This window comes from Protopterus annectens, chromosome 2.part2 (genome assembly GCF_019279795.1).
Source record: "Protopterus annectens isolate FY-2018-M chromosome 2.part2, PAN1.0, whole genome shotgun sequence".
NCBI classification, from domain to species: Eukaryota; Metazoa; Chordata; order Ceratodontiformes; family Protopteridae; genus Protopterus; species Protopterus annectens.
The window spans coordinates 583,421,462-583,448,022 of record NC_056730.1 but is presented as its reverse complement, the minus strand read 5'-3'; the positions used below and the strand labels follow the sequence as shown (position 1 = coordinate 583,448,022).

Below are 26,561 nucleotides of genomic sequence, written 5' to 3'. Positions count from 1 at the left end.
AAATATTTATTACTGAACTGAATGTGAAGCCAAGCATAAGCATAAATAGAAGTAAAAAAGTTTTATTTAGTTATTTTAAATCATAGTTAGAAATGGTATACATGCAAGGTTTAGTAAGAATGTAAGATGCACATATATTTATATTTATGTTTTTATATTGACACATATATTTAAGAAATCTTTTTTAAAAAAGTAAATTATATTAGATGTTAGTAATTACATAATGATTTAGTAAAGGAGGGTGTATATAGGAATTGGTTGGGTGCTGTGAATAGGGTTAATTGATTATTTACCAGTATGGGAGTGTTTTTATACTGTGGAATCTTTTCAAAAAACTTGTCTGAAGAAGTCCAGTGAAGCTACTGGATGAAAAGCGCTTCACAAGACTGTTGTAGTAAATAAAGTATTACGGAATACGCTGAGTCTTTGTGGTGTCGAGTTGATGAATTAAGTTTGTTGTTTTTGTTTTTGTGTGGTTACTAATCTAAATTGGCCACCCTAGCCCAAGGGTAACCAACAAGACATTCTTTGACTACATCCACAACTTCAAAGGAAAATCCCAGATTTGCACAGAACTTGTAGTAAATGGCACAACATATACTGACCCTGGTGATATTGCTAACTTGCTGGCAGACAGGTTCAGTGAGAATGCCCCCCCCCCCCCTGTCTCCACCCAATATAACAGAAGACATTCCCTCCTACATGTCCTCCCCCAGAAATCTCTAAGGAACAGGCCCTTAATGTTCTTTCCAAGGCTAAAAACACAGCTTCTTTGGGACCAGACAACATCCCTGGCTGCATCCTAAATTGCTTAAAGCAAGAGTTAGCTGTACCTCTGAGTACCCTTTTTAACCACATTCTAAGCACTGGTTATGTTCCTGCTGATTGGAAAACTGCCACTGCCATCCCCTCCACAAAGGAGGTTCTTCTGCTGACACCAGGAATTACAGACCCATAAGTCTGACCAGCCTCATATGCAAGGCCATGTAGAGAACCATCATGGACATTAACAAGGATATAGGAGACCTCCAAACATTAGACCCATCCCAGTTTGTTTTCATTAAAGGGAGATTGTGCCTACTAAACTTGGTGGACTTCTTTGAGATAGTCTCCAAAGCCCTGGATGAAGGCAAAACTGTGCATACTACCTATTTAGACCTAGTGAATTCCTTCAACACCATTCTTCATTCAGGTATCATTGATAAACTTACCCAACTGAACATAAACCAGTAGATAAGTCAGGTGGGTTGCAAATTGGCTCACCAATAGAACACCCACAGTTATAATAGGAAATTCTTCATCCAACTTCAGACCACTAATCCAATGGAGTACCACAGGGCTCGGTGCTGGGACCCCTATTCTTTGGAATTTACAGCAACCTGTCCTCTGACCATCATGTTTCCACGGTTGTAAGGAAAGCCTTCTACATTGCCCATCTCATCAATAAGTGCATAGCCTCCTGAAAAAAGGGGTTATAACCCTCCTGTACTCTTCCCATATTAGACCAGTTAAAGAGTACAATGCACCCCTTTGTATGTACCTCACCAGGCACCTCCAACAAGTACAGAGAACTCAGAGGTACTTTACAAAGAAAATTCAAGGTGTCCAACACCTGTGCTGTGCTGACAGACTAAAATCCCTGTCATAATACTCTGTGTTTTACAGACTACTCAGGGGTGGTCTCTGTCTAGCCTACAGGGCAACTGCAGATCCTGCCCTCATGGAAATGCTACACATTAGCAAGACACCTGGTACTCGCTGCACCCGCTCTAGCACCTCAACATGAGAAGTGACATTAACAGGACCTGCTGTAGAGACAGCTTCGTCTCCCAGAGGCTCCCCCTACTCTGGAATAAGCTTCCAATCCTAGTAGAACAGAGCCCTTTTTCAAGTGTAATCTGGATAACTGAATGGGGAATCACATATTCACCCTGGGGATTTCACCTGTGTCCTTTCTGGACAGAGCAGAAGGTGTTGAGTCAGGTCTACTCATAGCACCATTAAAGGAGAGAAAAAAACTTGGCTAAGCTTGTATGGGTCTCAGGACCATTAGCTTAATAACCTCCTGTGATCCGATGGATGACCAAAATGCTGCTAACAGTATGTGTGTAACTTGAGTGGTTTCTGATATATTGTAAGTTGTTTACAAATTAATTGTTAGTATGTTTACTGTCACTTCTAAAATCCAGTTTAAGACCTATAACCTAAAGAATGCTACGACTATAAAACAGTTTATGCTGAAAAGTTTGCCATTTAGACTTCTTTAGTAACCCCTGTGGTTACAGACATAAGGACATTTGTTTGAAATGTTAGGATAAAATTTGATTCTAACAAAAAGCTTAAGCTCCACCCACTGGAAGTTACCGTAAACTTTCAGAGCTCCATTAGTGAGAATTATATAAAAATTCTCTTCTTCTAAGGAAAAAAGTGAGACTAATTTTCTTTCACTTTTCCTTCAATGACCTTTGATGTTACTAGCAAAGGTTCTTGGGATTCAGAATGAAGAGAACTACTACACTGGTTCTGGGAAAATCAAAGAAGCTACTGTCTACTACACTGTAGTTTTCTATACAATTTTAGAATATAATCTGGTGAATAATTTTGCAGTCTAATGCTGGCATTGACAAAACAGGAGTACTGCTGAATGATTCTGAAGGGGCTAAAATGTCTTTAGTAGTGGCTGTTTTTGGATTTCCCCAGACATCTGCATTCAGGACCTAGCTGAGACAAGTTCTATAATTGCAAACTTGCTTTGGATGTCTCTGATGAAGAAAAAAAACAGTTTATGATAACTACATTTTAACATACTAAAGTGCAGGGATTATTCTCAGTACTTTTATGACTGGCTTACAGATCCCTGTCAAAGAAGATATATTCTCCTTTCCAGATGATTGTAAATCAGGTGTTATTTGATCTTCCGCTGACTCACAATTGCTCATATATGGGTATTTTTAACCATCAGCCGAATTACGGAAGAAAACACATCTTTGTTCAATATGAAATCCAGAAGAAGACTGTGGTGACCTTTTTAAGATTTTTTACTGAAAAATAACAAATGTAGGTGAGTGCAGGCCAGCTAAACACCTGAACATGTATGGCACAATACAGCGAGAAATGAATAGGCAGCATTACAATACTAGATTTGTGCGGAAATCTCACACCATCTGTGTACATACCTTCACCAGCACTGGTCCTCTCAAGGAAAAGGAAAGAGCTTGGAAAATCAGGCCAGACTACATAAAACAGAGGGGGGCAAAGTCAAATGTAATGACAAGTAATTTTCCATGAAGAAGACCAAAGCTACTGGTTAACGACAACTCATAACTAACCCAGAAAAGGAACACTGCTAAACTAGTTTTGTCAAGTAATGCAGAGCTTGAAACTAAAATTCACTCCCTAAAGAACTGTACAGGAACAAACCTGCCCCTTTTGGCAAAAAGAGACTAAGTGGCTTACTCTGGCCTAACCATCCTTGGAGAAGGGAGATGGTGGTACTGTTCAGCTGAAATCATGTGTAAGCAGAGCCCTGCATGTTCAAAATGGCCATAAGACTAGGGGATGTGGATTTGGTGATTCCAAGTCGGTGATAGTACTTCTCAAAGGGCAAGTGTTTGGGAGTATGCAGATGCTGTAAGATGCCCATATGGAGATGTAGGTGTCCACATCAGCCACCAGGGACATGGTTAGAGCAATACAAAGTGAAAACCCAGTGGTTGTATGCATGGTGAGCCCACAATCATCTCTCACTCAAGAGATGAAGAAGATCCACTTTACTATCAAAATATGGAAATGCAGTTAGACGAAAACGGGTTAGTCGACACATTCACTAATATGAAGTTAATGTTTTGAACTGAGATTGTGGTACAGTGTGGATCGGGAAATGTTCCCTTTTCCTCACTGTAGTGTAATCTCAGAGTTGGTGCATATAATATAGAGGGGGAGCAGGGGGGGTTTGCCTCCCTGCAAAAACATTATCAATAACACAGACTTTCGACACTGAACTTCCAGTGTTCGAATGGCAATTCCGTGGTTACCATTTCCAACAGTTTGGTAATTTGGAATTACCAAATTCGGATACACGAGTTGATCATTTTGTCGAAAAATGTTTTGATTTTCCACATTTTGATAGTAAACCAGAGATCCAATTAATAACAAAGCATAATAGTCAGCAGTCAACAAAAAGTTTTGATCCTGATGATGATGTGTTACAAGATTCAAAGTAAATATTGTGGGAGAAGATAAGCAAGACGATGCTTAATAACTCGGCTAAATATTAAGCTAGAGGTCAAAGCATATACAATCAATCATGTTCCTGAAGGACATAAATAATTTTAAATGTTTTAATAAACTGTATATTGTGGTACAGTGTGGATTGAGAGCTGTTCCCTTTTCCTCACTGTAGTGTAATCTTGGAGTTGGTGCACATAATATGGAGGGGGAGCAGGGGGGTTTGCCTCCTTGCAAAAAGTTACCAACAACACTGACTTTTGACTCTGGAACTTCCGGTGTTCGAATGTCTATTCCGTGGTTACCATTTCCGACATTTTGGTAATTTGGAATTACCAAATTCAGATACACGAGCTGATCATTTTGTCAAAAATGTTTTGATTTTCCACATTTTGATAGTAAACCAGAGATCCAGTTAATAACAAACATGATGGTCAGCAGTCAACAAAAAGTTTTGATCCTAATGATGATGTGTTACAAGATTCAAAGTACATATTGTGGGAGAAGATAAGCAAGATGATGCTTAATGACTCGGCTAAATATTAAGCTAGAGGTCAAAGGATATACAATCAATCATGTTCCTGAATAACATAAATAATTATAAATGTTTTAATATACTGTGAAGCCAAACAAAACATTCTGCTTCAAATAAAAATACTTACCGCTATTGAAACAGCACTACCGACAGCTCCAAGGTAACCAAGAATAAATTTGGATGTAGGTGTTGGCTAAAAAAGAGAAAAATAAAACAAAAACTTAGTTCTTTTACTTAACGTAATTATTATTAATTCTAGTATAATAAAATACAAACATGTTTTGATAGTTTTAAGAATACTATCTATTCAGTGTAAAATTGGAAATGAGAGCAAAGGGTCTAGAGCATCTATTTGAAAACAGGTTTGAAAACAAATGCATCACAAAAAAAAACATAAATCTAACAGCCAAAACTGTCAACAGACAAGCTGAAAGACATGCTCACTGAAAATGCAAACATAAAAACGATATACAGAACTGTGTGCAGGATTTCATGTATGAGGCCACACCCCATAACCCCATCTTTAACCCAGAACTCAACATCCACTCCATCCCTAATGTCCTTGACTTGTGCAACCACTAAATCAGCTACATTCAACCAAAAAGCATTTTGTTTAAATTAACAATTAAATCAAATATCATTTCATTCAAATGCAGCATACTAAAAATCATATTCTGCCAAAAGGACACAATCATACTGCCTGCAGACAAATAATCTGATCCTCTAAACAAACAAATGTATTAAAAGGTTTGCTGTGATGAGTCGTTCTTGATCAGAAGTTTTTCACTATAAAAAAAAACTAAGCTCTCTCAAATCATCCCACAAATTTCGAGAGAAAATAGCTAAAGACTCAAAGACAATCATAAGGCCTTATTACCGTGGTTTGACAAGCCTTATGCTCAGGGCAAAAGAGGATCCCCATATGTGAGATAAATAAAGAAAGACATAGATTTGCAGACTCCAGATCAACCCCTTTTGGCAAGGTCAAAGGCAGGTCATACCTTTGGTTGACTTTTGAAACAGTTTGAAACACCCACCAAAGCTTGAAGGCAGTCACAGGCGCCTATACCCTACCGGCTAATCTGGCTAAATACAGCCACCCATACACCAGGGTATCATTGAAAAACTCATCAGCTTAAATGTGTCCCATCACACACAACAAGATGGGTGCAAAACTGGCACAGACAGAGAAGGGTCAGGGTCAGAGTTATGGCAAATCTCTGTCACTCAAGCCTGTCTAAGTGGTATACAGGCTCAGTCCTGGGCTTTCCTTTGTTTATCTACTTTTCAGTACAAAACAACACAGGGAGGGACATATTTGACAAAGTTTGCAGACAGCAGCAAACTGTAAAGCCACAGCGCCATGAACATCAGATATCAGACGAAGGGTCTCACGAGGCGCCAGAAACAAGCCACCCACTTAAGTGCCAGAGCCAAAAAAAAATGCATAGTCATGAAAAAATGCAAAAAAGGTTACCCCTAGCTACCAAAAATAGGTGGCAAATAGGTGAGCATCCAAGAGAAGATACAGAGGTTGTCAGGGAGGTTGGATTGAGTCTGTCATTAGGCACCCATGTAGCTAAAGTAGTCTAGAAGACCTTCTACATTTATACCTATCATGCTCATCAAGGGATTCTCATCAAGATCAAATAGAGGAGGTCATAGTCTCCTTTACTCATCACTCATCAGTACAATGCCCCGATACAATACAATGCTACAAACACTTGCAGCAGCTGGAGGGCCACAGCAGTTCCTCACAAAAAGGACCTCACCAAAAAGAAAGGGTATCCCAAATCAAGAAAGAACTCAGCTCTAAGAAGTAAACACCGCTGCTCAGAGGTGACCTTCTCAGAGGTGACCAAGGCCATGCCAAACCCAGATTTGAAACCCAATAAGCTCCTCAAAAAATCTAGATCAAAAAGAGCCACAAAGGCGGAACAACAAAGGAGACTTAAACCCTACACGCGGCTATTGGGATAGATTCATCATAGATTCATCACCCAAAGACTCCTATGCTGTGGACAAAATGTGAGGGCAGAGCACCCTCCGCTGGCCTTGTTCAAGAAATCAAGAGAAATCTTGACCAATGGATGGGAGATATACCCCAGGGATTACCTCCCAGTGTCTGCTCGCAGAGGAGGCAGCAAAATAATGGGTATAGTTCCCCATACTAAAGGGGTGTAAGAAGCCAAAAGCGATAGGGCTAGGCTTGTAAATGCCCTCGGGCAGATAGCCTAGTATGAACCTATGAACATATTCTGGACCAAACTCTGCACCACTGCTACACCACAACATTCAGAATGCACTACCATTGTAATTGCCTACAGCATCCGTTGTGTTTTCCTCCTACTATGTTTATGTACATTAATTTCATATTTTACAGCTCCTGGCTGAGAAAAATAAATTAGGACAATGCTGTTTCTAATTTTATCACAGCTAACCGGGAGATTACATCACCATCATTGTCATTTTATCTGCACCTTAACTTTTTATTACAGTGGTTTTCACAAAGCGCTTTACAATGCAAATGAATTCTAATGAACAAATATACAATCAACAGTTAGGAACCACTAAATATATAAATTGCTTGCTATTAAAATACATCAAAAAGATAAAGCAGGGATAGTATTTATTTATTTAACATTTGTTAAACGGGAAAGTCCGACTTTCAGCAAAGCCAATTTTCGGCAGAAGCCCTTGGAGAAACACTCCAGACGCATGTCTTTGTAACGTAGGAGGAAACCGGAGCACCCAGAGGAAACCCACATAAACGTAGAGAGGACATGCAGACTCCGCACAGAAGGCACCCCAGCCAAGAATCGAGCTGGAGAACCTCTTGCTGTGAGGCGACAACACTACCGCTGCACCACTGCTCCATCCAAAGTCCAAGGTTTACTATAAGAATGAGGAAATCACTTTGATTGTTTATTCTTATTATCGAAATACAAGTCAAATTTCAAAATGATTTTACTCTCCAACTTCGAACCATGTTAATACCAAGAGTTTGATAGTCGCCGTTTTAAATATGTGACCGTTGAACTGCATTTGCTGTTTGAATATAGGGGTTCCAGATTCGGTAAGTTTACTTTCGCTTTTAATACACTTTGAAACTATACGTTCGATGCAAGCATAAGCGATCAAAGTGATTTCCTCATTCTGACAGTAAACTATAGTGCAGTTGTGTAAGTAAACTTATTATAACATTAAGTGTTCGAATGCCCAATGCTGAAGTAGCCATAGCTGTATGGGTTATATCCTATGGGTTAGGCCCTGCATAAGATATAACAGCCGGCAATCATCCAGGGTACCTTTCACACACCCAGACAGTTAAGTCATCTACAGCTGAGCTGACTAAAAAGACAGTTTTGGACAACAATCCCTTCAGAGCTTTTATACCAACAGAGAAAGGGAGAGTAGCCCTGAAAAGACAATGCCAGGAAAAAAGTGCCCAAATGCTGGCATAAACAACACATCAAAAAACAAGAGGATGAAGGGTGGGAGTGGCTACTGCAGCAGTGATCATTTGGGCATCTACTGTTATGGTAAGTTTACTTGCACAACTATACTATGTTCATCATGCTGATTACTGCTGCAGTAGCCTAGCCTATATGGGTAGATTAGTCAAGTTTACTACACTTGGGAGGTGTACGGGGGAAGTGTACAGGAGCCCCAGGAGAATGGCCCTAACAAAGCTTGATCTAGACCTTAAGAAAGAGTCAAGCTTGTAATGCCTTGTAAATGTATGAACAGAGGACCAAGTTACTGCTTCTAGACTATTTCTAGAATCCAACCTTTATCAAAAAGTATGGATAAAGCCATGGCCCTACTAGAGTGGGCCCTGACCCTGCCTGTTAGTTTTGTTGTGGTGAGTATAACAAAAGATAATAGCCTGAGACAACCATTTGGAAATAGTCTGTTCTGACACAGTTTGTCCCTTCTTATCTTCACAAGAAATGAACAACTGATCTGAAAATTTGAAAGATTTAGTTCTGCCAAGATAATTTGCGAGTTGTCTGTAGAGAACTAAGGTATAGAGTATCCATTCTCCCTCATATTTAAGTTCAGAATAGTAAACTTGGATACCACTTTAGACATAAAAAGAACAATTAGTTCTCAAAGAAACCTTGTCTCTGTGGAACATGAGATAGCACTGACTCACCATGAGAGAGCTTGCAACTCAAATATGCTTTTTGTAGAGGTCAGAGCAATCACTAAAACAATTTTCCATGCTAAGAACCTCAATTCAGCCAGGTTAGCTGGTTCAAATAGAGCAAGTGTTAGCATCTCTAACAAAAAATTAAGATCCCAAGGAGTGCCACTGTTTTCCTTGGAGGCCTCTTATGCAATACCCCTTTCAACAAAATTTTGACATGAGAATGTCTTGAAAGAGGATCCATGGGCAGCCATGCTGAAATGGCTGATAAATGAACCTTGACAGAGGAGTAAGAAAGACAATAGGATAGTAACTCACAGAAATATTGTAAAATCAGAGAAACACTAGCTCTGAATGGGTGCTGGTTACAGTGTTTGCAGCAACTACAAGACCTTTTCCATTTGCTAATCCGTGACTTTCTAGTAGCAGGTTTTATTGCCTTCATGGGTACCTGCTGCACGTCCTCAGTAAACAGGTGCCTAAAGGAAATTAAGACTCCATCATCCAGGCATTCAGTTAAGTTGATTGTGGTCAGGGAAATATCAAACACACATGATCTGGTACGAGTAGATCCACTCTGTGAGGAAACTTGTGGTAATTGCCCCTCACCAATTCCGAAAGAATGGAAAACCATTATTGCCTGGGCCAGAAGAATGTCACCACAGTGATCTTTTGGGATTCCTTCTGAATCTTCAGAAGTATCCTGGATATCAGTGGAAAGGGTGGCAAAGCATTCAGGAACATTCCTATCCAAAGGAAGGAAAAGGCATCTGTCTTTCAGTCCTTTTTTCATGGAGTCTTGAAGCAGAATCTTGCCAGCTGACTGTTCAGAGAGGAGGCAAATAGGTCTACTTGAGGAACTCCCCATGGATTGATCAAGTGTTTGAAGACCTCCTTATCTAGTTTCCATTCATGTGCGTCTGCCCTTGTCCTGCTCAGCTTGTCTGCCGCAAAATTCTGCTTTGATAGACTGTATAATGCCTGTAGAGTGAGATCGTGCTGTGAAGCTATATCCCAAGCTAACACAGTCTGCAAAGAGAGAATGGCCTAGTTCCTGCTTTCTTGTTGGTGTACCACATGCCTGTGGTATTGTCGATAACAATTTGAAGAGGTCCAGGGGACCAGAAATTATTTAGAGTTGAGTGCCGTAATCAGGGCAAGCATCTGTTTTATATTTATGTGCATGCATCTGTCCTTGGTGTCCCACATACCTTGTACTTTTATCCCACTTGAAACTGTTCTGCAAGCAAAGTCTGAAGTGTCTGTGGTGAATGACTGCTTTGCAGCAGCGATGGGGAAGGGGAGACCTGAACTTAGGGAAATGTGCTGTATGCACCAAATGATTTCTCTTCTGACAAACTCCAACACTGGGATTTGAAAAGACAAAGGCTATTAGTGCTGGGATCAAAGAGAATTAAGATGCCATTATATTTTTCTCATGCAGAGTTTTGCCAGGGGTATCATGTGAATTGTAGATGTTATGAGACTCAAAATCCTGAGCTATTTCCTCTCACTAATTGAAGTTTGAGTGGAAAACCTTAGAAATAGATCTAGCTGTACATCTATTGTTTTTTTTTTCCTGTGGAAGAAAAGCTCTTTGACCTGAGGTGTCTAGCTGACAACCCAGGAACACAATCCTGCGTGGAGGAGTCCAAAACAACCTTAGAATGTTCTCTTGGAAAATCAGCTTGTGTAAGAGATCTCTCATTCAAATGAGAGATTCCTGACACTTTGAAAAAAACACAAGGATAAGCAAGTTGTTTAAATATGGAAAAATGTGGATACCCTGTAGCCTGCAATGAGCTATAACTGGAGCTAGATGCACTGAGAACACTCAATGTGATTCAGACACATAAAACCTTAAGAAACACCTGAAGTCTGGATGAATAGGGATGTGATGACAATCATCTTTTAAACTTATTGTTACCAGGAAGTGGAAGAGGAACAGGTTATGAAGTGACAGCATTTTGAACTTGAACACTATATCAAACAGGTTTAGGAAAGAAAGATTCAGAATGGGTATCCAAGCATTTTCTTTCTTTCCTTCTTTCTTTCCTTTTTGGCACTAAAACCATCACTGAATAAAAATATGTCCCAACCTGGAAAAGAGGAACTGGCTCTATCATTCCCTGGGACAGCATGTGTTGAAGGAGAACAGGAAATACAGGAATCTGGTCTGGTGGATGATGACTTACCCCCTGGAAAGGATGGATTTCATCCCACTGCCATCTGTAACCTGCATGAATGATTTTCAGAACCTACTTGCCAAACTATCTGCTGCCAAAGACAGAAATGGAAATTCAGACTTTCTGGAAGGGAAAAGGGACTGCCAAGGTGGGAGAGGTGGGCAAGGTCCCTTTAAAAGTCATTCTGACTTGCTGGAATTCAGGAACCCTCTTCTCCCTGCCATTTTTTCCTAAACATCTATTATACACACTTTGTTGAGACTGCTTTTTTTCTGCCAAATTGGATGAGGGGTTAGAGAATCCCTTAAAATTTTTTGAAAAAAAGTCTGAATAATCTTATAGACTCCCTGTATCAACTTACCCCTTTCATTACACTTTTTCATCACCTTTGCACCACAGGAACCAAACACTAAATCTCTATAAAAGGGAAAATTTAAAATCTAATTTTTCACATCATCTGGGAGGTTCTGAGAATGTAGACAGGTAAACCTCCTAAAACTACATGCTATTAAGCAACAGTTTGTCAAAATTCACAGTTCCCCCAAACTCCGAGAACACAGCTACCTGTGCAGCATTATTTATGGAAACCCTGTATAAACATATAAATAGCTGCATTGAGGCTGCTGTATCTACCAGAAGCCCAGATCTAACACCAAAAACAGCATCAGAACTACTAGATTAAAAGGTCTAAATTTTGCTTGCAACATAAATAGGACATGCTGAAGAGACAGGTATGTTTCTCAGAGAATTCCCATTCTCTGGAACAGGCTCCCCTTGCATGTAAACCAGAGTTCCTCCCTATCCCTATTTATGTGCAACTTGGATCAATGGATAAGTAATTGGAAATTCACCCTTGGTCTGGCTTCTATGTCTCTGATGGACAGAGTCAGTAAGTAAATCACCCCCATATAAATCAAATATAAATCATATTTGTGATTCACAATTGGGTTGCACTGCTAGTTTTAAGGGCCCTAGTGGTCGTTAGCTTGGTGTACACCAATAAACCTATGAACAGAAACAAACACTAGAAGAATCCTTAATTTAACAGAGTATTATAACAAAAGAAAAAAATGTCATGGCCAAAATCAGAAACAGCATCTCTCAGAGACAAGAGTACTCTGATTCAATTAAATAAGAAACTACGAGGCCTAATAAAGTCCAATAAGGCCAGTTATGAAGTCAGAAGAGCCTCCAAGGCTAAGGCCAATAACAACGCCTTCTTCCTTCTTCAACTATGTGAGGAACTTTAAAAGTAATACTCAACGGAGTACAGAGAACAGTGTGCAAAACTGGTGGTAAATGGTACAACCTTCAATGACCATGGTGACTTAGTAAATCTACTGGCTGATAAATTTAGCTCTAACTTCGCCTCCTACCTCCTCACTGCCTCCTATGAAATGCATTCTAGCTTCCTGATCCCCTACTTTCAACAGGGAGCAAGTTGTGGAGGTGCGCACTAAGGCCAAAAACACTGCTGCCAATGAGGATATTGTTGGGGCCCACTGAAGCAATGTTTTTGCCACTCGCTAAGGCCAAGAACACTGCTTAATTGGGCCTCAACAATATCCTCATTTGCCCTCTAAATAGCCTAAAACATGGCATAGCAGGACCATTTGAGGCACTCTTCAGCTACAGCCTCAAAACTGGTTACATACCAAGTGAACGGAAGGCTCTGCCAGTCATCTTCATAAGGGTGGGGCATCAACTGACCCTGAGAACTAAAGACCTATCAGTCTGACAAGTCTAATATGCAAAGCCATGAAATGAATCATCATGAATGATAAACAAGGACATCAGCAACCAACAGACACTGGACCCATCCCAGTTTGCCTTTATTAAGGGAAGATCTTGCCTACTTAACCTGATATACTTCTTTGACAAGGTCATCATGTTTATGGATGAAGGGAAAATGAGGCATGCCACCTATCTTGACCTGGTCAAGGTATTTGATATAATACTTCACTCCGGTATTGTTGATAAACTCTCCAAACTAGGCATAAATCCCTAAATAAATTGCTGGATTGCCAGCTGGCTCACAGACAGGATCCAAGAAGTCAGGATTGGTGAGACCACCTCCATCAACAGACGAGTCACCAGTGGAGTACCCAGGACTCCATGTTGGGTCGACTCCTGTTTGGCATCTAGTTCTCAGAAGTCAAGCAGAATGTCAATGGCCTCTAGCTCACCAAGTTCACAGATGACTGTAAATTGGGAGTTATCACATATTCCCTCCACAACACCAACATCCTACAAGAGGATCTAACACAAATAAATGACTGGTGCTAAAGCCACAGATTAAAATTAAATGCAAAGAAATGCATTATAGTGCCCACTGGGAAATCGCCCACCCAAGCTAGTTACTTCATCAATAAAATATCCCTAAGACTTAACCCAATAGTTAGGGATCTGGGAACATATGTAGACAGTAATCTGACATTTGGCCAACATCAAGCCAAAATAGTCAGAAAATCATTCTATGTCACCCAACTCATAAGCAAGGGTATGGCACCCAGGTCCATGGAAGTAATAGTACCACTCTACTCAGCCCATCATTGGCATGTACCTAACCAGGCATTTGCAACAGTTAGAATGCCCTCAAAGGTTTCTCACCAGGAGAATCCAGGGTATGAATGTCCTGTCCTACACCAATCACATTAAGGAACTATCTCTGTTCACAGTCTCCTACAGGTTACTGAGAGGCAATCTATGGTTAGCATATAAGGCATCCTCAAATCCAGCTCTGATGGATCTCTTGCACATGCACAAAAAAAACACCACCAGAAACATTAGATCCAAAGACCTGAACTTTGTCTGCAATGTAAATTGAACCTAAAGAAGGGACCAATATGTGTCTCAAAATATCCCCACACTATGGAATAAGTTCTCCATCTAAACGAAGCAGAGTTCATCTCTGACCATATTCAAAAGAAGCCTTGATCATTGGATGTAAAATTGCCAAGTCACTGCAGTCTGGATCCCATATCTTTAATGGACAGAGATAAACAATAAGTATATTAATACTCAACATACCACTGCCCCAATAACTAACTAACACACACACACACACACACACACACACACACACACACACACACACACACACACACACACACACACACACTTTAGCTTACCTCTTTACTAACATACTCCACCATATAGGTGTCCAAAGAGCTCTAGGGCAAACATAGGTTGGGTTGCATGGCTAGACTTATAAAGACACTGATGGTCATTAACCTTGTATAAACCTATGAACATTACCAGTGGCCATAGCTCTGGAAGAAGTATCAGCTGAGTCATACACATATGGTAATCAATGAGTTGTGGCTAATACAATGGAAGAAACTAAATTATTTAAACAGGTATTTCCTCACAAGAAAAAACTCCAGCCAAAACATTCCTCATACTTTCACAATTAGTCAGAACAAATATTAATATAAGCGCATGAAAATTCAAAATTCTGAAAATCAAAGTTGCAGAAGCATACATTTTCCCATATTTATCAATAATATTCCCAACCTTGGCAGAAAGAAAAGGACTGGAATTAACTAAATGTTTAGCAGCAGTACAATTAAATAAAGCTATAGCTGCTGGGTCAGGTTTGGGAAGAGAGTATAAAACATAAAAGACTGAGGAACTTTATACATTCTATCTGCTTTTTAGGGGCAGCAGGTTAACTTATCAGGAAAATTGCAGGCAGGGACACACACATCCTCCAAAGCTGAGAAGACCTGGAGAAATGGCTAAAGGTTCTGGAAGTGCCTGCCTTCTGGAAACAGCTCACAGCATTTTCTGAAGGATTGAGAAACCTCAGTTTTCTCCCACTGAAAACAGTCACATTCTGGAAATAGTCTCAGAGAAAGAGAAATCACCACAGGCAGAATCTCGTCGGGAGTCTGAATCAGAAAACTGAAGAGGAAACCCTGTGTCTATCCCTTAAATCATGTCCAGATTCTGAACCTTCAATCTCTTCAGGAAAAAAGGAATCCCTCTTTCTTTTACCAGAAACCACCTTATAAGAAGGATCAGTAGCATGAATTAAACCCTAAGCCAAACCTAGTAAATAACTCCTGTCTAAAGAAATTTGTGGAGGAGCAGATATATAGAATGGATATGCCAGGTATTTGTAAAATAAAAAAATGAGACTACAATAAATCATTTCAAAACTTTTCCCACCCTTTAATGTTACCTATAACCTGAACAATTCAATTGAAAAACAAACAAATCTGTTAGGAGAAAAATATAAAAATAAAAAACGTACTATAATAGCTGGATGCATAAGTGTGCACACCCTTAAACTAATATTTTGTTGACGCACCTTTTGACTTAATTACAGCATTCAGTCTTCTTGGGTAGGAGTCTATCAGCGTGGCACATCTTGACTTGGTAATATTTGCCCACTCTTCCTTGCAAAAGTGCTCCAAATCTGTCAGATTGCGAGGGCATCTCTGGTACACAGCCCTCTTCAGGTCACCCACAGATTTTCTACTGGGTTTAGGTCTGGACTCTGGCTGGGCCATTCCAAAACTTTAATTTTCTTCTGGTGAAGCCATTCTTTTGTTGATTTGGATGTATGTTTGGGTCATTGTCATGTTGAAAGGTGAACTTCTTCTTCATCTTCTGCTTTCTAGCAGATGCCTGAAGGTTTTGGGCCAAAAGTGACTGGTGTTTGGAACTATTCATAATTTCCTCCACGTTGACAAAAGCCCCAGTTCCAGCTGAAGAAAAGCAACACCAAAGCATGATACTGCCACCACCATGCTTCACTGTGGGGATGGTGTTCTTTTGGTGATGCAAAGTGTTGTTTTTGCGCCAAACGTATCTTTTGGAATTGTGGACAAAAAGTTCAACTTTGGTCTCATCAGACCATAACACATTTTTCCACATGTTTTTGGGAGAGTTGATGTATTATTTTGCAAATTTTAGCCGGGCCTGGGTGTTTTTCTGTGTAAGAAAAGGCTTCCATCTTGCAACCCTACCCCATAGTCCAGACATATGGAGAATACGGGAGATTGTTGTCACATGTAGTACACAACCAGTACTTGCCAAAAATTCCTGCAGCTCCTTCAATGGTGCTGTAGATCTCTTGGCAGTCTCCCTGACCAGTTTTCGTCTTGTCTTTTCATCAGTTTTGGAGGGACATCCAGTTCTTTGCAACGTCACTGTTGTCCCATATTTTTTCCAATTTTTGATGACTGTCTTCACTGTGTTCCATGGTATATCCAATGCTGTGGAAATTTTTTACACCCTTCTCCTGACTGATACCTTTCAACAATGAGATCCCTTTGATGTTTTGTAAGCTCTCTGTGAATCATGGCTTTTGCTGTAGCAAGCGACTGAGTAAATGTCAGGAAAATCCTACTAGGACAGCTGAACTTTATTTGGGGTTAATCAGAGCCTCTTTAATTGATGGCAGTAGTGTACCTAAGAAGACTGAATGCTGTAATTAAATCAAAAGGTGCTTCAACAAAGTATTAGTTTAAGGGAATGCACACTTATACAATCAGCTTATTGTACATTTTTTATTTTTTATATTTATTCTCCTAACAGATTTGTTTGTTTTTCAATTGAATTGTACAGGTTATAGGTCACATTAAAGGTGGGAAAATTTTGAAATTATTTATTCTGGTCTCATTTTTTTATATCACAAAAACCTGGCATTTTAACAGGGGTGTGTACACTTTTTATATCCACTGTATTTAGTTTTATGTTTCTTTTTGACATGATAAATGGGTCCAACAGTGTTATTAATGGGAGCAGCAGCTTCCCCAGGGATGAGCACAACATTCTGTCCGAACGGGGAAGTCTTCCCTGTTCCTTCTCCCAGGACCAACAAGCATGTCTCTCCCTTGCCCACTGAGGGGATCCCAACAGCTGTAGAGGATGTGGCTAACCCTCAGTCCATAGTGGCTGTAGGTTCCACACCAGAGAGATCTGGGGTAAAAGAGGAGTGGTCTAAAGAACAAACTACGGCTTCAGCAGAGTTACCCACCTGTGGCTGAGGCAAATTGCTAGCCTGCTGTGGTGGCAAAGGCTTTTTGCTTCACTTTTTCTATTTGTAACTGGAAGAAAGACCAACTATGGGACTGGTAGTTTGTTCCATGGTCAAGCTGAAAGTGGTGCCTCTTTTCTAGGGAAAATAAGCAGAAAAAGCTGGTAAAAATTTGAAGCCTTTAAAAGACACTTTTTTTCTTTTCTCAAAAATCTCTTTATTGATTTATAGAATATAACAAAACATCAAACAACAAAACATTGTACATATAGTCATTTAGGAGTTGATTGAAGTTATACAACTTGTAAAGCACGTTCTAACTCATGAAAGTGAGAGAAAAAATAAAAAAACAAACATTATATACAATATATACAAATGGTAACCAGAGTGCAAAAGATGAAATAAGATTATAAACATATGAGAAAGTTAAGTATGAGAGTGAATAAATCCCACACTGTACAATGATAAAAGTTTAGAATCTATTAGCCATAATTAATAATAGAAAGGACCTTCTCCAAAACTTTATTATTTAAAGCCATTTTTTAGGACTTTTCAACATAGTTTTTTGTGCTGAAATGTACAAGTAAGCCATTGTTCTAAAGGCATTCCAATTCAGTTTAGTACGGTCAAGTCAGTTTCTGGAAATGTAAAGTTTTATGAGAGAGCAAATAAATATGAACACATGTGTGTCTGATTTAGAAAGATGTAACATAGGTATGTGTAGAATTGCAGTTTCCCAGGATAAAGTGGACTTATGATAACCCATTTTCTGTAACCTTACTTTCAAGGAAGTCCAAAGTTTATGTAAATAATGGCAATACCAAAAAATATGTAAAAGGTCAGCATTAGGAAAGGAGCAACAAGGGCAAGAAGGAGAATTATTAGCATCAAATTTATTAAGTTAGGAGGGAGTATGGTAAGCATTATTATTTATCATCAATTGGGTATAGAACAATTTCTTGAAAGGGGAGTGTTCCAGAATGTTTCTAATGGCCAAGAGTTTTTGTTTCTCATTTAATTGAGAATTATGTTTGTCCCAGAAGTTAGAAAAGAGACATAACGAATCTTGTATTAATTTATTTAACAAGTTATAAGATTTTGATAACATTTTCTCAGGTAATGATAATGATCTAATTATAATTTCTAGATTATTAAAATCTTGCTCCCTTGGCATAGTGTGAGCACATTTAGCCATAACCACATCTCTTAACTGACGTAGCACTATGGTATATTTACAGTTGACTTTCAGTGTATTTCGAAGATTAGCCAATGACAAATCTTTATATTTCAAGAGATCCCAAACATTCAGATTTTTTATAAGGGGATAATTTGTTAGATTAAATGGTGTATTATCCAACTTTAGGTTGGGATTCAGATGAAGTGGTTGTAGTAGATGAAAAATATTATCAAAATTAATAAGTTTTAATAGCTCCTGAAATGCTTTGATCTTATGTTTTAGGAAATTCGAGATTTTAAGAGTGTTCAAAATATCTATGGAGATGAATGGAATGGCAGCAGGGTTTATGTTATTGGATATAATATACTGATGCCATAGCTTCACCCAAATTGGAAATTGATTGCAGTGAATATTATTCAGTTTAGAAATAGACAGAAGTTTGTTTGCCGAAACAATTAAATAATAGAGATACAAATTTGGCAGTCCTAAACCACCCCTATCTTTAGAAGTTGATAATTTAGAATAAGAAATCCTAACTGTTTTAGGAAACCACAAAATTTAGCTAATTCTTTATTAACTTTATCGAAGAAAGATTTAGGAATGATTTGATCAGAAGAGTTGAATTGGTAAAGAAATTTGGGAAGAATATTCATTTTAATAATTGCAGCTTTGGAAAGAAGTGATAAATTGAGAAGTTCCCATCTACGCATGTCTAACATTATTGATGTCCATATTTTATGCAAATTATTTTGAAATGAAGATAGGCTATTATGAACCATATTAATACCCAAGTATTTAACCCCATAAGTAATATGATAACAGGAGTCCGGAAATAAATATGGTTTATGTGCCAAATGATTTACAGGGAAGATATGAGTATTTTGGGAATTGATGTGATATTCCGACGCTAGAGAAAATGTCTCAATGGAATTAATTATTTTTTTAAGATCTGTGATAGGAGTTTGAAAGTATATGACTAAATCATCCCTAAAACCAGAGAAAAGTAAATTATTGTTTAAAATCCTAGGAATCCTATGGAATGTGTTTTGTGCTATGTATCGAAGTAATGGTTCTAAATACAAATTAAAAAGAAAGGGAGATAAAGGGCATCCCTGTCTCGTGCCTCTAGTAATCTTTATAGGGGGTGATGTGGATCGATTAATATACAATTTGGTAAAGGATTCTTTGTAAAGAGTTTTGATTAAATTAATATATGTGATGGGAAAATTAAAGCAGGACATTGTTTGAAAGAGGAAATCCCAACTCACTCTGTCGAATGCCTTCGATGCATCAAGAATTAATGCATATATTGGGTTATTGTCATTTTTTGTAAAATGAATGATGGATTCCAATGAGAGGGTGTTATCCCATGCATGTCTGTGAGACATAAAACCTGTCTGTTCTTGGGAAATAATTGATGCTAGAACCTTCTTCAGTCTATTAGCAAGAATAGAGGATGAAATCTTGATGTCTATATTGATTAATGAAATGGGTCTATAATTATGGGGGTCTGTTTTATCTTTGTTGTTTTTTAAAATCAGTATAGTTTTTGTAGTGTTCCAATGGAGATCAGATATGTCATTTATTTTTATGTAGTTATAAACTTTGAGGAGGAAGGGAGCAATTACTGACTTAAAGGATTTTAAGAATTCAGAAGTAAAACTGTCAGGTCCTGGGGATTTACCAAGTTTGAGTCTGTCAATTGACTCAGAGATTTCTAGCAGATTTAGTGGGGCCGAAAGAATGCTTTGCTGATTTTCATTCAAAATAGGAAATGTTATAGACCCTAGGAAACTGTTTATATGATAATTTACTAATGATTTAGAAGTTTTGGAATATAAATCAGTATATAGTGATGTGAAAAGTTGCATAATTTCCTTGTCCGTGTTGTATAGTTGATTTTTGAATTGTATGGGCGATATTTTGGGCCTATCAAGATTATTTTTAATTATTCTAGCTAGGGTTTTTGAAGGTATTTGAGTCCATTCAGAGTAGGTGACTAATAATCTTTGCTCCTGTATTGAAAGATTATTTTGATGTAATAAAATCAGTTCTTTTTGAAAATCTATAATTTGTTTATAAACAGCAGAATCTGAATTTAATCAATATTGATTATCAAGAGACTGAATTTTTAGTTTTAACAATCTTTCTTTGTTATTGAATTGTTTTTTAAGGTATGAGGCCTTATCAATAAACATTCCCCTTAACCTTGCCTTGCAAGCCGCCCACTGAATATCATAGGGAATATCTGTTGAGTCTAAATTGTTTTCCATATCCTGAATTATTCCTATACACAATTTACTAATTTCTTTATTAGAGAGCAAGTTGTTATTCATTGTCCAACAATTCCGTTTAAATGTATGAGCAGACTTAAAATCTAGATTTAATTTTAATAAAATTCTAGAGTGATCCGAAAGAAATCTGGGCTCAATAATAAAATCCAATAATAAATGTGAAAGAGAATTAGATAAGAGAAAGAAATCTAACCTTGACCAAGAATGATAATATTTTGAATAATATGTGAATATATCTTTTTTCTTTGAGTATTTAATAAGTTGTAAAGGGTCTATAAGATTATAGTCCATTATTAAATCTTCAAGAGCAAAAGATGCTTGTTGATTATATGAGGAGGAAGAGTTAGTTCGATCAATGTCAGGGTTAATTACAGCATTCCAGTCTCCACCCACTACAACACAATGATCTTTGTAGGAAGAGAGGATATTATATATTTGTAAGATGAAAAAATGTTGATGGTTGCAAGGACCATAAAGATTTAGTACCAGAAGTGGTTTATCAAGATTGTGTATATTGGTAGTAAAGTAGCACCACCTACCTTCCTTGTCATATTTTTCTTCGATAATAATCCCCTGAAATTTTTGTTTAATTATGATAGCCACCCCCCTGGAATTAGAAGTATCCCCAGAGGCTATTATTTTTTGGATCCATTTTTTATTTGTTCCTTTGTACCAATCCTCCCTAGGTATATGTGTTTCTTGCAGAAAACATATATTGGCTTGGGATTTGTAAATTAAATGAAACAATAAAGATTTCTTATCTTTATTCTGGATCCCTCTTACATTCCAGGAATCTATTATTAACAGATTAGTCATACGTCAATCTAAGGTCCATTAAGAGAAATGGAGTAAGTCAAATAGTTTATATATAGAGAGAAAATGAAAGAGAAGATCAAACAAATCTTAATTTTAATAAGATGATAATTCTGAGTAAAGGTATGTTTCAGCATAGGATTAACTTCAATCTCATTATCTTCCTTTTTCCCTAACCCAGTGCCTACCCACCTTAACTTAACTAGAGAAGGAAGATAAAAAGACCAATATATAAGATGTAAGTACATGGTCACCAATATCGCCAAAATGAAGAAAAAAAAGTTAAGTAAATTCCCAAAAAGGGCAAAAATCAAGTTATCAAAACTAAACATATTTACACAACTATCAAAATACAAGATGCCCGACAAACACATTCCCCATTCCTCTGTGTATTCACAAACTCCTGTAAAGATAAATATGAATGTATTAAATGTAAATAAACCTTGCTAAATCAACACTATGATATGAAGTTGTAAAGAGATATAGTGAGACGAAAATATAATTAATAAAGCAATAATATAACTAGACACTAATAATCATAAATGTATGTGAAAAAGCTTAAATGTATGTCATAAACTATAAAAATTAAATGTAATTTAAAAAATAAAGTATTGTCAGCTAAATATAAAATTATAATACTTATATGTTAATAACTATAAAAACAGTTAACCCTAAGTAATCTTCTCCATTCTAGTCTAAATTTAATTTGTAAGGCTCTAATAAATGTGAATGTTTTTGATAATAAGAATACTAACCAATCTAGTATAAAGTCACATTATACATATGAAATCACATGACTCCTACATTCTATACAAAAATTTATAATATATGTAACATGTTACTATGGAAATAAATGAAAAACTATTTATGAAACATATTATTATTATGCCCTATTATGAGTATATTTTAAATTCAGGTTTTAGAATCATGCACATTGAAGTGTATACCAAAGGCTTCTGATAACCCTTAACATCTGTGATATACAATACATATTCAAATAGTGCAACATGACATTCATACTAATAAACTTGAATAAAAGTATTATTATTTGTATGAAATGAAAAATCAGTAACAAATACAGGACCCCCTGTTGGCTGAGTCACCATTTCAGGATCAGTGTGAGAGAAATAGTAGCAATATAAAACACATTTAAATTTATGCGCCTAAAGTGCCAGCTATAATATGTACAATAATATAGGACAAGAACACTAGACTTGTTAACTGGCAAACTCAAGTCTTTCAGCATATGAAGAGACCTGAAAACTGAATCGGACGGTTAGAAAGCCTGATTAACAGGCACAGAGGCAGCAATACTTCCGCATGTCCGTAGGAAGCGACCTGATCATCGTAAAAGGCTTCCTGCAGCACACAGAACATCAGAGCCATCCTGAGCGAGAAAACTAACTTACGTGCAAGAAACCAAGCTGGATTAAACAACAACAGTCAACGGCACTGAATGTTTGTATTTCTCATCAGGCACAATATCACGAAGCTAGGAAGCCATTATAATTAGTGAACGGAAGACTACAGGGATCAGATTATAATCTCTGATCTCCTCAAAAGCAAGCAGTTAAGCAACAGGAGACATAACAGCAATCGAGATGTTACTGACAGGATGAACAGGTCTCAAATCTTCTAGGAATAGTAACGTCATCAAGCAGGCAAACAAGAGGGAAAATGAATTGAGCCTGGGTACAGATACAAAACAACATAATTCTATCCAGGTTGGTAGCGCTGCGTTAGCACGAGAGTTCAGATGACTTTCAATCCAATCTGTTTGAGTGACATTTATAACTGAAAGCCATATTTCCACATAAACACTCTGTAATGAAGACTCTCAGAAATTATAAAAGCATTATATACTGGAATAAAGATGTTTACAACAGTGACAGCTCAATAAACCATTAAACACAAATAATACACACTATAAAACCAGAGTGTTTTTTCTGTGGTAAAGCTTGTCATAGAAACTGTTATTGAAGAGTATATATAATGAAATGTAAGTTCACTAGCTGAAATTCAATGTACTTACATTAGTTATAAGAATTACTTATTGTGTAACATTGTCAGGAAGGACCTTGAATAATTTTAAAAAGATATCCTTTGCTTCTTGTGGTTCTGTAGCCATATATCTTCTGTCATTGTAGCTGAAAGAGAGTGTGTTTGGATACCTCATCCGAAACTTTATTCCCCTTTTTATCAGGTCTGCACAGTATGGTGATAGCTTTTGTCTGTTCATTTTTATTTGTGGGGGTAAATCCTGTGAAAAAGTCAGCCTATGTTTATTCCAGATGAGATGTTTTTTACTTTTGGCTGCTTCTAAAATACTTTGAGTGTCTTGGTAGTTTAGTAATCTTGTGTAAATAATCCGAGGTGAAGTAGAGTCTTGTCTGGCACGCAGGGCTCTGTGCGCTCTTTCAACAATTAAGATATTAGTAGTTGTCTCACAATTAAGTAATGCCTTAAATATTTGTTTAGTCACTGAAATTAAGTTCTGATTATCATAAGATTCAGGTAGTCCTCTAATTATTATATTATTTCTGCGAGACCTTGCTTCTAAATCCAGTAATTTGGCTTGTATTTCTGCAAAGAGAGTATCTTTGGATTTTAAATCACGTTCAATGCTCTTATTTCCATATCCAGATTTTTATTTTCAAGTAAGTCCATTCTGTCATTTATCTGTTTTAGAGTTTTACCAAAGTCAGTAAATTGTTCAGAAAAACTCTGAATAGCACTTTGAATGGGCTGTAGTGCCATCTTCAAATCTTCTAAATAAAAATTGGAGTCACTTTTATCTTTAGCACTTATTTTAATGTTCTCAGTAGATTGTTTGGTGGTTCTTAATCTTTTAGAGCCAGTGTCTTTTTCTGGAGAAAGCATAGAGGAGAATTTGGCCTTGGTTGTCTGCGTCTCCATGGAGTCAGAGTTGCCAGCCATGCTCAGAATAGAGGTGTGAAAACAGGAATTCTAACACAGAGAACAGCTTCTAGAGTGCACGTGTCCAGAGACTGTTGAGGCCAAAAATACTCTGAAGTAAATTAATATAAAAGTTGCACTCTTTCAAAAAATGAATAATCCCAGAATGAAGAAGATGCATCAGAGATACTTTCTGTAGAAAAAACTGTGGAGAAATTTTGCTTAAAAGTTGTTAAAAATTGCTGGTAATTACAAAGCTGTGAGGAGCTCAGTGAATAGGGAGCAGTCTAGCCGGCGACCATCTTGGAATTCCCTTAAAAGACACTTTTTAACAAACACAGTAAATGGGCTTTAAAACACTTTGCCAACTCCAAAAATTAAAATAAATAATTTCTACAGAGAAAAAAAAAGTTTTAGTTACTTTAAAAACATTTTAAACTGACAGGAACAAAGTGCACTTTCTTTTAAAAGTACAGTTGAGTCTCATGACAGTCCATTAAAACACAAACTCCTAGATTAACTTTCCTAAACAGGAAAGTGTAATAAAGCAATAATTTTTAAATGTGGAAGGATTTTCCCCAAAGGGAAACTTATCTGCCCAGCCAAGGAAATGCACAAGCTGACCATCAATCCTCAAAAAGTCCACAAAGGAGCACTCTTTTCAGTGGCAGGAAAGCTCTGAAGGGCTTAGCACCTGATCCTGTCTTTTTAGTCAGCTCAGCTTGAGATAATAGTTTGGGTGGCTGGAAGGCACCCTGAAGCTTTATAAGCTGGTCAGCTGTTTTATCCTATGCAGGATATAATCCATACAGTCAAGGTTACTGCAGCAATAATCAATATGACAAACATTTCTTGTGTACTACTCCTAAACATTACTAAATGCTTTGTTGACTTCATCATCAACCCACATTCTCTCATTTTAGACATGGAGTTGGGTATCCTGTCAATTGTCAACACCTCTCTTGATTCACAGCCACTCTCCTACCTTCTTTGACAGTCATGCCTGATTTGCATGGGTCTTATCTTGCACAGTATGTCCAGCTCTTGACAGTATGTCTTTGTCTTCTCTTGCCTTCTTCCTTTCTTTTTCAAAGCTGTTTTACCAAATTTTATTCTACTTTTCTGCACATGTAACTGAACTACAGTAATCTGTTCTCCTTGACTTCCTTGGATCTACTTTAACTTCCATACTTCTTTGTCTGTTCCACAGTGCATATAAGTTCATAGGTAGGTACTAGGCTATTGGCCCTAGGGCCTATATAAGCCTAGCCAAAAGGTACCCTGGCTTTTGCCACCCAAGAAAATTATTATTATTATTATTATCCTACTACCCATCTCAGGAATTTGATCTCCATCACCTCAAGCTTTCTCAGCTATCCTGTCTTCACTACCCAGGTTTCTGTGCTATACAGATGCAATGGTTGCACCACTGTTTTGTACACCTTATTTTTCAGCTTTTTTCACAATATGCTGTTGCATACTTCCCTTGAATCTTTGTGCCGGATAGCCATAGCAAGTCTCACTCTAGCTTTGACCTTATTGCGTAGACTTCTCTCTTCAACCACACTTCCCAGATACTTGAAGATGTTAACCTGTTCCACTATTTTCTCTTTTACCTCAATTTTTAGCTTCTTCTGTTTTCCTCCAGTCACTGCCATAACCACTGTTTAATTTGTATTCTGTTTCATCCCATGTGGCTTCAGTTTTGCACTCCATTTTCCTGCTGTTTGCTAAAGTTCATGATCAGAGTTTGCTTGTAGTGCACCATCTTCTGTATACAGCAGTTGTGTTAAGTATCCCCTTCAACCGGTTTGCTAATGTAGTCTATTACCAGTATTAACAGCAGTGAGCACAGAGCTGTGGGTCCAAATACCATTCATGCTTGTGTTATTGTATCTTTACACATAGCTTACACTAATTCTACCAATGTTTTTGTGACTTCAAAGCATCACAGAACTGCCTAAATCAGGTTTCTTTAGATCTTGTTAAAGTAGAGAGTCGATTATCCGAACGTTGATTATCTGAAACGTCAATTATCCGGATGCAGTCTTCCAAAGTTTTCAAGTAGGAAACAATCAAAGTCTGAATATGTAAATGTTATTCATATTTGCTTGTACATGTGATTTGAGCTTGTAGACTGCTCCTGTGTGAAAAATATTCTTTATTGTCCACTGGAATCGCTGACTGGCTGAAAAGTGTATTCCATGTGTGCAGAAAAGATTTTAGAAGTTTTTTATCCAGTTCAATGTACGTTCGATTATCCGAACAGTT

At 37.6% G+C, this 26,561-nt stretch overlaps 1 protein-coding gene across 2 annotated transcripts in view; it reads right to left on the bottom strand.

Annotated features, from left to right (window-relative positions):
- Positions 1–26,561, bottom strand: part of SFXN5 (sideroflexin 5) — a 3,177,886-nt gene that overhangs the window by 2,028,040 nt on the left and 1,123,285 nt on the right. For both annotated transcript variants that reach the window (XM_044064040.1, XM_044064039.1), the window contains exon 9: positions 4,890–4,955. In XM_044064040.1, coding sequence (XP_043919975.1) covers positions 4,890–4,955 — 66 coding nt within the window. The remainder of the gene's footprint in view (positions 1–4,889; positions 4,956–26,561) is intronic.